General features: G+C 33.3%; 2 protein-coding genes across 2 annotated transcripts; one reads left to right on the forward strand and one right to left on the reverse strand.

Annotated features, from left to right (window-relative positions):
• Positions 1-677: 677 nt before the first annotated feature.
• On the forward strand, positions 678-8,581 carry LOC128185746 (eukaryotic translation initiation factor 1A, X-chromosomal-like). Its single transcript, XM_052855388.1, has 6 exons — positions 678-838; positions 1,512-1,595; positions 2,482-2,585; positions 4,271-4,403; positions 4,701-4,789; positions 7,324-8,581. Exons 1-6 carry the CDS (start codon positions 823-825, stop codon positions 7,327-7,329), a joined length of 432 nt encoding a protein of 143 aa, XP_052711348.1. The 5' UTR covers positions 678-822; the 3' UTR covers positions 7,330-8,581.
• Positions 8,582-10,349: 1,768 nt separating this feature from the next.
• Positions 10,350-14,789, reverse strand: LOC128183307 (zinc finger C4H2 domain-containing protein-like). Its single transcript, XM_052852264.1, has 5 exons — positions 14,630-14,789; positions 12,791-12,962; positions 12,280-12,452; positions 11,528-11,699; positions 10,350-11,340 (listed from the first exon to the last, which is right to left on the reverse strand). The coding sequence occupies exons 1-5, from the start codon at positions 14,683-14,685 to the stop codon at positions 11,227-11,229; spliced, it is 687 nt and encodes a 228-aa protein (XP_052708224.1). The 5' UTR covers positions 14,686-14,789; the 3' UTR covers positions 10,350-11,226.
• Positions 14,790-15,306: the final 517 nt, after the last annotated feature.

The raw sequence follows: 15,306 nt of genomic DNA on the forward strand, positions 1-15,306 counted from the left end.
GAGGAGAAATTAATTATGAGACGGGTGTTAATTATGAGAACTAGCGGTTACATATACATATGCGACATGATGATATACATCGTAATTCATCATATAAAAATTTATAACGATATATACAATATACAACTTGAAAACATTGAAAATTAAAAAAAAAATATTGTTAATTTTGCTTATTTTTAGTGTCGTTTTATCCAGGCTATATATATAAATCATCGGAAAACATTTTTTTTTTCATTTATACACAGTGTTTAATTTAAGTAAATATAATGAGTAAATATTAATACGAAATACATCGCAATAATCATATATATTTTTTAGAACGATATATATAATGCGATGTTTTAAGATAAATATTTATACAAAATATTAAAATTGACTGCATTAAAAATCCTTCTTTTTAAATTGTCTTTGAAAAAATCTGAATTTATATAATGTACCAAATCATTATCCGTGTGCACATATAATCATGTTTATAAAGCAATCATAATCAAATGTCTAATCAGCTTTCCCTTTTTTATAACTAATTTGGAGGCCCTCAATGTCAAGCTAGAAGTTAATGGTGTTAATTAGTTTACTGCATAATTACCACATAATTAATAGGCGCGAAACATCTCGGGGCGAAACGTCTCGGAGCGAAAGGTCTTTCGGGGCGAACCGTCCCGCATTCCTTTCGGGCCAGTTTCAGAAAATAGACGCATTTCACTTCCGGTGTAATTGCACTCGAGGATTTCTCGTGGTTGGGAACAATCTTTTTGTCTGAAAAAAACATTGAGGAAACAATCTAATTTGTTTCTTACTTCTGATTCGTTGTAAATAACAAGAATGCCGAAGAATAAAGGTAAAATATAGCAAAAAAATAAGGTAAAAAGTATTGAAAGATGGCGGATTATTTTTAACATATTGCGTATTGAGATCATTTTCTATTTAATAATTTCCGTCAAATATTATCAATTTAATTCAGTACTGTATATTTTTATCTGTTGAGAGACGTCTTAGATATCAAATATTACATTTTTCGAGTTATGTTTCTTTTCAATAAAAAAACATCATTTGTGGTTCAACATCGCTGAACATGTTCAACCACTGGTTGTTACAATATAGATCTGTTGATTTCTTCCATGTTTGGTCTTTAGTACTCAACATTTAAAGTACACTTTACTATCCCATAATGAACAAATGTCTAACTTCTAATTTGTTTATTTGTTGAAGCGATTTTATAAAGCTTGATGACACATCTGTAAACAACTTTTTCTACAGTTCTAATCATTGTTGTCAAAACATGACAGGCAATGGTACCAAAAAATCAGTCACACAAAGAGAAATAAACATTGTGTATTGCATGTTTTTATTTCTTATTGGAGTTTCCAAGAGCTTATTTTAATCTTGGATTACAAGGTACTTTTTCTAAGAAACAGAGTAACTGGTAAATACAGGTTATTTGTCACAACCATTATATTTACTTATTATAATAAAATTTGAATCAAGAAGAAAAATACAAATTCTTTTTATAGGAAAGGGAGGAAAGAACAGGAGAAGGGGAAAGAATGAGAATGAAAATGAAAAAAGAGAGTTGGTCTTCAAAGAGGATGGGCAAGGTAAGATCAATTTACATGAAGCTTGATCAAAGCACTTGCCTGTAATCTGAAGCTTCAAAATACCAAACCTACACGAAGGGTGAAAAAATGAGAGCTTATAAGGTTTTCACACAAATGATTTTTATTCGTTTACATTAATACAAATACAGTGAGTATTCAACTGGACAAGCTACATGTAGGGTAACTCTTTAATGATCTTTCCTGTTAGCTATAAAGATAATCCCATTTAGTATTGAATATATGTCATGTAGTATTAATGTAAACATATTACATTTGGCTATGTATTCTTCTAAGCGTTTTTTTGGTGGAATGCAGCTTCCGCTAGATCAAGAATAGATTTTTTAATTTAAATATTTTATTGACTTGCTGCTAATCCAGTTTAAATTAAGAATAAATCTGTTTATATTTGTGAAATAATGGAAGTGTCCCTGATTTCTCAAACTTCTTCCTATTTTTTTCAAATTCTATGTGAGGGAGAAATGAAATCTCCCTAAAATTTTGCCATAGGTTGGTCCCTGAACACATGTACCGGTATATATTTCATTTGTTTGAAGAAAAGTTCATTCAATAGATTTATTGATCATGTTGATCTAGCTATGAATTATAAATTTTATAAATAGATATTTTCAAAATTTATGCTGATATCTCTTACTTACGATGAAGAAATCCAACCTTTGTTGGAATTTGAAAGTTTACATTATCGATTTTATAATCAATTGTGGGCTATTGATTCATTTTGATTATCGATAATAAAATTGTTTCAATTTTACAACACTACTTTTAATATTATTTTTGTTTCTCTGAAGTATGCTAGGGTTTTAAAGATGAAAACAAATCCAGACTTGTGCCAAAATTAAAATTTTCACTTTTTATCTTTTTGTTTTAGAGTATGCACAAGTTACAAAAATGTTGGGCAATGGTCGCCTAGAAGCGCAGTGCTTTGATGGAGTGAAGAGGCTATGTCACATCAGAGGAAAACTACGAAAGAAGGTACAGAGATTGGCTTTGCTATATTTTAACAATTTATATATTATTCTGTACAATTCCCTTCCATAAAATACCATGGTAAATTACTGGAGATCCCTTATTTTAAAAAAAAGAAGCCTTTTCTGGGCCAAGAAAATGCATAAGGCCGGTGCTTATCCCTTATCCCCAGTTTCAGAGGTGCTAAGGGTGAGTAAGAGGACGAGAGTCATTAAATTCCCCATAGACGGGACACCAGTCCAACTTGGGTTTACTCCTAGCATAAGCTGGTACCCAATTTCAGATGGCTGGACTGAGACAAATTAGAGAAAGTGTCTTGTCTAAGTACACAAAAGACCACACCTAGTGACCACATCAAGTTTTAACCAGCAACCTATGGGTTACTGGCCTAACGCCTTTGACCACTGAGCCATGTGCTCCATGAAGATCCCTTATGCAAGGAATTAAAGATTCTTAAATCTGAAAGGATGGTTCTTGCAATTTATTATACCCCCTGTAAACAAAGTTTGGGGGGGATATATAGGAATCACCTTGTCTGTCCGTCCGTCCGTCTGTCTGTCTCTCTGTACAATCGTGTCCGGTCCATATCTTTCTTATGGAGAAACATTGGAAGTTCTTATTTCACACAAAGATTGCTTATGACCTAAGGGTGTGTCATGACTTTGACCTAAGGTCATTCGGGCTAGGTCAAGGTCACTGGCAGAAAAAATGCAAAATTCGTGTCCGGTCCATATCTTTCTTATGGAGAAACATTGGAAGTTCTTACTTCACACAAAAATTGCTTATGACCAAAGGGTGTGTCATGACCTTGACCCAAGGTCATTCAAGCAAGGTCAAGGTCACTGGCAGGAAAAATGCAAAATTCATGTCCGGTCCATATCATCCTTATTGAGAAGCATTGAATGTTCTTACTTCACACAAATATTGCTTATGACCAAAGGGTGTGTCATGACCTTGACCCAAAGTCAATTGAGAAAGTTCAAGGTCAATATTTCAAAAATGCTAAATTCTGTCTGTGTCATGTCTTGTATTGATGGAAATATTAGAAGCTAAAATTTGACACAAAGCTTTCTTGTCTCGGGCCACATAAAATTATTTTTAGATTCTCATCCCTGTCTCTCTGAAAATGGCCTGCACCGGTGAAATTTTTTTGGGGGGGGGAAAATGTGTGGAAAAATTTTTTTTGGAAGAAATCGGGCTCAGTATACCAATAATTCAAAATGTTTAAATATTAAATGGCTGCTTGACATGTGGATTTCGTTTGATTCGAGTCATGGTTGTTAACAGAAAGATGCAAATGTCCTCATGCATTAACAGTTAACTTAAAATAAAATGGAATCAAAGGATAGAAATTGGTTTGTTTACTCCTATTAGCATTAACAGTTTTAAAAAAGAGAGCAGTTGTTATTTATAGAAAATGGACGGTGAAATAGATTCATCCAATATTTTCTATACATGTAATAGCAAAAATACACGCGTTATGATTTTTTTCTTAGCGGGGGGTATCAATTGTGAGCTTGCTCACTGTACCTCTAGTTTTTTTTCAGGTTTAGTTAGGATTTTACAGTATATTGGGGAAAGGAGGATCTTTTTTTCAATTGAACTTTAAGCTGAAAAATGTATTATGACAGAAATGTATGATGTTAATTGGAAGTGTTATGAAAAGCTTTTTATTAATTGTTATTTAACAGGTTTGGATAAATGGTGGTGATATTATATTACTGGGTCTTCGAGACTTTCAAGACACAAAGGCTGATGTCATTCTAAAATACACAGCAGATGAAGCCAGAAATCTGAAAGCCTATGGAGAACTTCCTGAATCAAGTCAGTCTTTGTTTAATAAATACTTTGTTTATTTTGTAGTTCTGACAGGAAAAATCTCTTTTGATTGATTTCTCTTTGTAGCCAAATGTATGTCTTTATAAACTCAATTCTCCATTACCTGTACAATACAGTGTATAATGACAATGAATATATATGATATGATAATAGATATATAAAAATATGTTATGGCTGCTTTTCAGTGTTAATATTATGTATTTCAGGCTAATTTATATCATTAAAAGTTTGAAATTGGAGTCGGTCTCAGTGTGTAATTCTGTTTTGGTTTGTGTTTTACAGCAAGAATCAATGAGAATGTCAATGATGATGAAGATGAGCACGACATTGAGTTCGGAAACTTCGATGGGGATGATGATGAAATTGATGAAGTGAGTTCTATTTTTATCCCCTTTTTATTTGAATTAGGTGAATATCCACCATGTTCATAGATATTTATATTGAATACCAATTGTGGCTAAATTTTAAACAAAAAAGAGATCTTTTTAGCTCACCTGAGCCAAAGGCTCAAGTGAGCTTTTCTGATCACAATTTGTCCGTTGTCTGTCGTCGTTGTCGTTGGCGTTGTAAACTTTTCACATTTTCATCTTCTTCTCAAGAACCACTGGGCAGATTTCAACCAAATTTGGCACAAAGCACCACTAGGTGAAGGGGATTCAAGTTTGTTCAAATGAAGGGCCACGCCCTCTTTAAAGGGGAGATAATTGAGAATTATTGAAAATTTGTTGGTATTTTTCAAAAATCTTCTTCTCAAAAACTATTCGGCCTGAAAAGCTCAAACTTGTGTGGCGGCATCCTCAGGTAGTGTAGATTCAAGTTTGTTCAAATTATGGTCCCCAGGGGTAGGGAGGGGCCACAATGGGGGGATCAAGTTTTACATAGAAATATATAGACAAAATCCTTAAAAATCTTCTTCTAAAAAACTATCAGGCCAGAAAAGCTCAAATTAAAATGGGAGCCTCCTCAGATAGTGTAGATTCAAGTTTGTTCAAATCATGGTCCCCAGGGGTAGGGTGGGGCCTCAATGGGGGGATCAAGTTTTACATAGGAATATATAGAGAAAATCTTTAAAAATCTTCTTCTAAAACATTATTAGGCCAGAGAAGCTCAAATCAAAGTGGAAGCTTCCTCAGGTAGTGTAGATTCAAGTTTGTTCAAATCATGGTCCCCAGGGGTAGGGTGGGGCCACAATGGGGGGATCAAGTTTTACATAGGAATATATAGAGAAAATCTTTAAAAATCTTCTTCTAAAAAATTATTAGGCCAGAAAAGCTCAAATAAAAGTGGAAGCTTCCTCAGGTAGTGTAGATTCAAGTTTGTTCAAATTATGGACCCCGGGGCTAGGATGGGGCCACAATTAGGGGATCAAGTTTTACATAGAAATATATAGACAAAATCTTTAAAAATCTTCTTCTAAAAAACTATCAGGCCAGAAAAGCTCAAATTAAAATGGAAGCATCCTTAGGTAGTGTAGATTCAAGTTTGTTCAAATTATGGATCCCGGGGGTATGGTGGGGCCACAAGAGGGGGGTCATGTTTTACATAGGAATATACAGAATTTTTTTTTAAAAATCTTCTTCTCAAAAACTATAAGGTCAGAAAAGCTTAAATTTGAGTGGAAGCATCCTCAGATAGTGTAGATTCAAGTTTGTTCAAATCATGGTCCCCAGGGGTAGGGTGGGGGCCACAATTAGGGGATAAATTTTTATATAGGAATATATAGAGAAAATCTTTAAAAAAATTTCTTTTCAAAACTTTATGGCCAAGAAAGCTCAAATTGTAACCATCCTCAGATAATGTAGATTCAAGTTTGTTCCAATCATGGTCCCTGGGTGTAGGGCGGGGCCACAATGGGGGATAAATTTTTATATATAGAGAAAATCTTTAAAAATCTTCTTCTCAAAACTATAAGGCCAGGAAAGCCCAAATTTAAGTGGAAGCATCCCAAGATCGTAAAGATTCAAGTTTGTTTAAATAATAGTCATGGGGTATGGTGAGGCCACAATGGGGGATGAATTTTTACATAGGAATATATAGAGAAAATCTTTAATATCTTCTTTTTAAAGACTATTTGGCCAGAAAAGCCTAAACTTGTGTAGAGGCATCCTCGGATAGTGTAAATTCAAGTTTGCAAAATCACAGTCCCTAGTAATAGGGCTGGGCCGTGACGGCAGTTTGAATTTTTACATAGGAATATATAGAGAAAATCTTTAAAAATATTCTGGGAAAGTGTTCGGTCCAAAACTCAATACTTAGTGTGAAAGCACAGGTTATGCAGATTTAAGTTTGATGAAACCATGATTCCCTAGAGAAAAGGGGGGGCCACGAAATGGAGGGGGGGGGGGGGTAAATTGGAATAGAGAAAAATCTTCTTACAGGTACAACAACAAAAGGGGCTTGGTATTTACCCAAAAAAAGAGGTGGATAAAAATTGACAGATTTTCTATTTTTTTTAGCAAGATCTACTGTACTTAGTTGTCAAGATATTTTGATACTGTAATGCTAATTTGATCAGAATAATGGCAATTGTTGCTCAGGTGAGCGATGTGGCCCCTGGGCCTCTTGTTTCATTTAGGAATTATATAAGTTTAAAAGAATCTTTGACCCAGGTAACGGTAAAGACATGTGATCTTAATTTATGATCAAATGAGATTTTACAGTAATTTTGGCACCCTTCGCCTTATTGTTAAAGCTTTTTAAAAATTCTTTACCTCCATAAACAAAGGGAAATTCAAGATTCTCTTTATTTTATGTTATGTACATGTACTTTAAAGTATGTTTAATGAACTTGTAACATTGAATATATCCTTAAACTACAAGTTCAATTTGTGAATCCAAAAATGATAAAGTTAAGGTTGTTATATATGTTTTCTGTGTTGTATATTTGTTTTTTTTTCTTTTTTAGTTATAGAGATCGCTGTCCAAGTATTTGGAACACACAAATTGTAACACTGGACTTGTGCTATGTAGGATGTCTATGCATCTTCTTGGATGGCACACTTGCTCTGTTTCATACATTTTGATAGTGTCTGTTGTTTGGAGTTCACTCATAATTGAACGAACAATTCTGGAAAATGTAAGGATTTTTTTTTAGGTGATAGGGATGTAATGCCAAATGTTTCATGCCTATGGACACCCATTTTCTTTTGGATGAGGGAGCTAAATCTTGAGAAAAAAATGTGTACTAAAGTCACTATGCTGAATGATTTTAGGTCAAGATGGAATGGTGACATATGGTTATTTTTCTCTGATAAGGTTATGTTTTTGTATAGATATTTTCTGTCATCTGTTCACATGCAGAATATGTATATGAAACATAGTTGTATGTTTTTTAGTCTGAATGACAGACATGCACTATTGATTATTGTGTGTTATAACAATAGAATTATGATAATTATCTTTACCTGCAACCTTTCGATACATCATTTTGCAGTGCTACACATGTACATATTGTGTAGCTGTTACCTTAAAGAGTGTTAGCTGTGTTCTGGACACAATACTGAATCACGAATTGTATCTCCGTTTCTGTAAGATACCATTAGTACCATTACTACACTGTATGTTTTTAACTTTTCTATTAAGATTAATAACTAGAATAGGTAGTAAGTGCTATGGATTGATAAATTTGATACATGTATTAAGTTTTTTTCAGATATTTCATTTAAGTATTGTACATTGTATTGTCATTTCAGTTTGATTTTTGTAACCCTACATGTATATGTATTTTTATTTTATAAAAAAAAATGCTATGGTATATACTGTTATCAAGTTCCACAATGACAAATATGTATGAATGGCATTTTTTTTTTTCAAAATGGGATTAAAAAGATTTTCTTTTAGGGATAAACATGGGTGAAATTGATGTGATTTTCTTGGAAATTGATAGCACTTTTAATGTTGTATGTTAATGTAAACATTCATGTAATTTTAGCTCTTGCATTTCTTTCATCTGCTGCCTGTTTTTTTTTTATAAGAAAAAAAGTAATTAATTCAAGGTGCCACAATAGTGACTTGAATTACTGCATCTAAAATTGTTTACAGTAAGCGCATTTATAGTTGTTAAAAAGCATTATAAAATAAGAAAAGAAAATCCTCACCTTTTTTATAAAATCATCTTTGAAAAAAAAACCTGTATAAAAACAGAATAAAAACATTTTTGTGTTTATATGCCATGTGTTTCTTTATTGTGTAATTGGCACTTTTGGATGGATATTGGTATATTTGTATATAAGACTATTGACCCATATTTCTCCTCCTCTCAATACCCCCAATGAAGCCTGAACATTTCTCAAACCCTGTTTCAATCAATCAATATGTGAATTCCAATACCACTCTTTTATGATTTGATAAGCATCATGGTATGAAATTCACCAAAAACTTCTCTATGAGATTGCTATCAAATTGGTTTCGCACATAATTGCCTTAAAATTACTCTACAGAAAGTTTTTATATAAATGTGTAAAAATAACACCCCCTTGTTCCAAATTCAGGCAGTTATACTTCAACCATTTTGATCTTCAGGCAGTTCTTTTCCATTTCTGCATCACTTATTGTGCCCTTCCCTTTTAAAAGAGAGACGTTTTGTTTTGCACTTATTTGTCAATAGACAAAGGGTTGTCCAATCCATAACTTCAGAAATCTTTTCTTAACACACATCAATCTCTGTGCAATTATACCCCTTGGTGAATACAGTAAAACTTGTTTAGTACAAACACGGATATAGTGAATTCTTGGATATAGCGAATTCCCAGATATAGCAAAGTTTTTTTGAGTCCCCGGTGAAATTCTTTACAAATCTTTGCAAAATTTTACGGTTATAACGAATTCGGATATAACGAATTATCGGATATAGCGAATTAATTTTGATTCCTGTAGAGGTGAACGATAACGAAATTTAACACCTTTATAACGAAATTCTTTACAGTTTAAAAAAGTTTGCACTATCATTTAACAAGGCAGTTTGAATCAATTTATTTTCATATAATTTTTTCAATTCACAATCCGATAATTAAAGGTATCAAAGTAATGTATTTTTATTTTAAGCCTTAATAAGCAAAATTTATTGTCTGGTTAAAGAAAACATGTACATGTATATAGTGAATTCGCCATAAATATTATTACGAATTTAGTTTACGGATAACAAATTACGGATATAACAAAGTAATTCCATTGGTCCCTTGGATTTCGCTATAACCGAGTTTTATTGTACATGATTCCTATTAAGTAAAGGTCAGTGAAATTACTCGGGACACATTACGAGGAATTCTTTGACAAAAATTCAACTAACTGGCACATCAGTACCACCAAGAGAGTAGATGGTCCTTGGTGAATTTGATGTCCACATAATATCTTGAGCTTATTGATTTCACAAGGTCAAAAGTCGTACAACTCGGATTGAACACTAAAGATATTGTCCTTGAAAACTCTTTGCTCGTATTGAGAATGAATTTATTTGTTTTCCCTATAGGTTCTGATATTTTGCTTGTCAATGGGGCATGCCCACAACAGTTGATAGTGTGATGAAGCATTGATGATGGTGTGATGGAGGATTGATGACACAATAAAGAATTCATTTATCCCATCATAGTATCATAGCAGTATTACTCCATTGTGCTATAGCTTCATTGTTATTGCACTTCTACAGCATCGTGTCATAGTCATCATGCCAATCACCATCCTCATCGCACCATCATGTCTTCGCTCCAAAGGCAATGGTGCAATAGTGAGAACTACCCGGTATGTGGCCATACCCAGATTCCTTACATTTTGATATCATTTTTTGCATTACAAAATTGAACTGTGATTTTCACTTGTATTACACATTTATTTATGCTGTGTGCCATCTCATATAATATAATTATTTGAAATTTACAGATATTATACTCAAATTCATAATTATAAGACAAAAATGGTAGATTAAAACATTGTAAATAAATTTGGATGGTGCATGCATTATTTTCTTTTTTTCATTACACTATGACTGATTTTTCAAAACAACCCTCATATTTCATGTATTTAAGCTAAATAAACAGTGATAAAAATGCAGATAAATACTTCTAAAAATATTTCGGAGAAGTTTGGCATGCAAGAATTCTCTTCATTTTTCTTCTACAGTGAAAAGATAAAATAAAATAATTTTCTTTTTTAATATTTTACTAAAAAAAAAGAAAATCTAAATACATGAATGCTTACATCATGATAATAAAAAAGAAAATGTGACAAAATATCTGCAACTTAAAACAGTGAAGCACAAGCTGTATTTTACAATGCAAGGTGAAAATGAAACAAGTAATGCTGAATGGTTTCAAGATACAGTCTTAAACTTCACAACCCTCATGTAAATCATGTATAAAAATTTTAATATATTGTTCAGCTGTCATTTGCGTAGTACATGTACAATATAGGAATATGATATATCAGTTTTTAGAATCACTCAAAACGAAATACACAGTTCAGCAGCATAACTTTACAGAAAAAACAATACATATATAACCTATAGGTATATCTTGGACACTGATTGTTGAACACATAGTGTAGTAAGTTATTTCATAACGATAATTTTGTTTTCTGTTTAGTTTAAATCCTGGAGTTTATAAATATTGTTTGCCAAAGCTTTCTACATGAAGCCTACAGTACCTCATCTATACACACACTAACATGTAGTCTCCCTGGGGTGGACCCTGACTAAGGCTTGCTGGCTCCTTCCCAGTCACTCCCACAGGCACCGCCTATCTGTCTGCTAGAGACGCCATCTACCTGTCTACTACTACTAGTACACATGAACTGCTGTGGTAACGGTTTTTTGCTCTCACTCGTCCAACTTCCTCTTTGGTTTCTTAGGGTTGCGGGAACGACTCTTTGCCTTGCACAGCGGACATATCGGAGCATTTCGGTGAATTTGTTGATGACATGAGAGGCAAGCCTACAAAAAATTGACAATACATACAAATTTTTGTGTGAAGTAAATATGAAGTACTTCAATCAAAATCACTTCCTACTTGTGTCATACCGTACATTCAATACCTGAACACAGTTTTTCTTAATTTATAAAGTAGATCCTTTCAAACAGTCCCATTTTTGATGGGAGTTTTTCGTCTTGGAACATTTACCTTCATGGGAGGTGGTTGTTGTCGGAATGATTGTTGTCTGGGCTCAGGGGGTTTCTGGGTCCGTGGTACCTGTATCTGTGTGGGTGTGGCGGGAGGGACAGATATAGTCTGGGGGATGGGAGGTTCTGGCTGGGGCTCACTGGTCCACTCTGTGTTCTGCTTCTCAAAGAAGCTGAAAATGTAAACAAAGAGAATAACTTGTATGTCAATATTGTAAAGAATATATAAACTTCAAGTTACATGTATTTTCTTTGTTAGAAATTGATCTGCCAGGGTTTTCAAAAAGTACTACCTGAAACACAGATACCTGGTATTTGGCGTATAAAACATAAGTAACTTCAGGGTTGTCACTAAAAATTGAAGTAGAAGGAAGAAATAAAAAAGTAGAAGGGGGGTCTAGGGGTCTTGCATATTGCTACATTATGTTTGAAATGCAATAATAGCCAGGGAATTAAAGCGTTATAGGCGGGTGAATTCCCCGCCTCCCAGCTCTTAGAGACAACCCTGCAGTAACCATATACAACGTACAAGTATATTTTGAATTAGCTTATGTATATCTCTTACTGAAATGATCTTTGTATATCAATTAACTAAAAGCACAATGAATTACCATTATGCATTTTACTAAAGATGTTGATATTTTAATCTTTAACTTTCTTTTATATTGAGCTCTATGCCAAAATGTGACAGACTTTCTTTGATATTTCTCCATCATATATACATATATAACAACTGAAGTGATCATGGCTTACTCAGGGGTAAGTTTTTCCTCTTCCTCCTGTAGGTCGGGCAGTTTCTCCAATCCCATAATTCCTCTCATTTGATCCACCTCGTCTTTCAGGGGACGGAACTCCTCATACAACTTTTTGGTTGACTCTAGAGATCGGTTTCTTTCCTCTTCAGCTTGTTTGATGGTTGTCTCCATCTATTATTATAAACAAGAGAGAAAATCCACATAAAGCTTTGGGAGACTTTTAATCTGCTAATAATTCTAACTACCTTGTCAATTAGTTTATGCCTACTAATTCATTAAAAAGTTTATTTTTTTTACAGTCAGAAGTAAGCTACTCTTTTTTTTAATCTACTAAATTGCTTTCTAGAAAAATATCAGAACTATGAAAAGGGTGAGAGAGATTAGTAAAACATGCATGACTGTCTTATAAAGCCTTGATATAATACGTGGCATAAAATTCAAAATCAAAATTTGATATAAAATTTAAAATCAAACAGCATAACATTTCCATAAAAAGAAGATATTTTTACCAAATTTATATCAGCATGAATTAGTCGTAATTCTTCAACATGTGCCATTTTCTCTTGGAGTAGTAACTCCATTTCTTGCTTATACTCTTCTAGCCTTTTCTCCTCATTTTCTGTGTTCTCAAACTCTTGGCGTAGTTTGCTGCGTACTTTCTCCAGATGCACAGTCTTAGATCTATAAAGAGTTAGATATAATGATAAAATTCACATATTTATGTTTATGCTTGAATGTTGAAAATTGTGCAGAACAGTGTCAGAACAAAAATAAACCTAAGGCAGATCAGGATTTTGTGTCCATTCTTTGATATTGTATTTCAATCCATATGTAATCTATTCTCTTAGTTTGGTACATCCTATTTAATAACAAGATAGCAATATGTTGAAAGTTTATACAACTTAATTCTCAGACGAATTATCCTGGTCAATTGGTTAAAAGGTCATCTCTAAAAGTACTAGGGGATTTCGTTTAATTTTTCTTATGTGTTTATGTTACTTTTAATTACATGTACATTGTTTGTCACAGCTTGCATGGATTTTTGCCAGTTGTTTTTATTGTGTTTGTTGAAATGTAATACCATTTTAACAAATATTTTTTGCATGACTCTGTATACAGCAATATTAAATTTATGGCCAAAATTCTAAGTTTAAAAGAGCCGAAATTCTCCCAGATATAATGGAATATGCGCTTCTGCACATTGTGTCCTAAACTTCTACAAAGTCTACAAAGTCCTCTAAATTCCATGCAGCGGTTGAAGAGGAGTTGAACTTACAAATTGTTCACTTCTATACTGATATTCAACATAGGGCCAAAATTCAGTGTAAGTTCTCAGAAAAATAATGGAATCAGAATTTCCTTGTAATATGCACATCTAGCTGTTATAGCTGTTATTACAATTAAAGTTTCATTGATACCTGCACTGGCTAAGCATAGAGTTTATCGACTGTCGGTCTTAAAAAAGGTGTGAATTCCAGCAGGCGACATAAGCGGGGTATTCAGGAGTTTGTTAAATCATATATGAAAAGAGATTGGCGGGTGACTTCGACATTTGCGGGGTATATATCCCAATGGCCATGTTTGAAATATCAATATTTACCTGTATTTCAATAATCATAAATACCTTTGTACCCAAACTACGTTCATCCATTAGAAAAAGTCCAGATTCATTTTAAAATGCCCCCTCTACCACTTCAGGTTTCAATACACAACCAAAAATAGAAAGTCTAAGGGGAATTTGCATTGCAGCACAAATGCAAAGTACCCGGATGATAACGTTGAAAAATTGTGCAAAGTGTCCCAAGTACTTCCGGATGGAGAAAAGATGTAAACTTTTCCCATTAAAAAAAATCTTCGAAAGGAATTTGTTTTCATTTATGTTTATTTCTCTGCTCAGTAATTGAAGAAGTGCATGCATGCATGTAAATGAAGAAATCCTGGATTTTTCCCGTGTGTCAATTTCAGATGTATATCTTTGACAGGCATGTGCATTTTTTGTTAAAATTAGTCAAAAGATGACGGAAACAGTAACCTTAGACAAACAGCAGCTACAATTCTCCTGAGCATGATTTGTCTGTTTGTCCATGTGGGAATTTTGGGGCTGATTGGATTTAGGTGAACATCAAAGCTTGCCTTGTATTTCACTATTTGTGTTTGTCACTGGTTTTGTGAGTGTGTTGGAGAGAGAGAGAGAGAGAGAGAGAGAGAGAGTACGGACAAAACAGACATGTATCTAGTCTCTGCTTAATGCTTTAACGTAAGGGTAGACAAAGAAAAATGTTGCCATGCAATGATGCATATGAAAATGTGCATGCAATTCTCTTTGGTTCTGAAAACACCATACCCACCTAATTTCTTTGACATGCTCCAGTCTGTTAATTAAATCTGTCTCCCTTTCGTTCATTGTTTCACAATTCAATTAATTTAATCTGCGTCAAGAATTAGCTTCTACTTTCTAATACCTGTGGTTGTTATCAAAAACATTTCTTAGATTATGGTTTCGTTCAGATTTAGACAACTTGTACATGAGTTTATAGGTCGCAATTATTTAGCAATTCTTTCACGATTTATTCGTAGCACAAAAATTGATCAAACTAAAATACATATATCAGACAGTTATGAATTTACTCTTTTAGTGTTCTTGTTTATTATTTAATTAAAAGCTTATGTAGCACACACCAATTTGTAGTATGATTTATATACAAAGTGCATTTTAGCTTGCCTGAGCTGAAAACTCAGGTGAGCTTTGAATATCCCTCCTTTTGTCAACTTTTCTCGTTTCCTTTTTTTGTTTTTGTTACTTCTATAGAACCACAGGACCAATTCATTAAAGTTTTGAACAGAGCATCCATATGAAAAAGAGAATCTAAATAGCTGAAATAATGGGTCAGCCCAATTTTTTATATAATTTGAAAATGACAGAGAACATTAATTTAAATGTTTATACGATCAACAGTTATGACATGTACAGTTAGACATTCTTTCTCTATCTCTTTCCTTTATCTGACTAAATGTGCATAACTTA

This window comes from Crassostrea angulata, chromosome 5, assembly GCF_025612915.1.
Source record: "Crassostrea angulata isolate pt1a10 chromosome 5, ASM2561291v2, whole genome shotgun sequence".
NCBI classification, from domain to species: domain Eukaryota; kingdom Metazoa; phylum Mollusca; class Bivalvia; order Ostreida; family Ostreidae; genus Magallana; species Magallana angulata.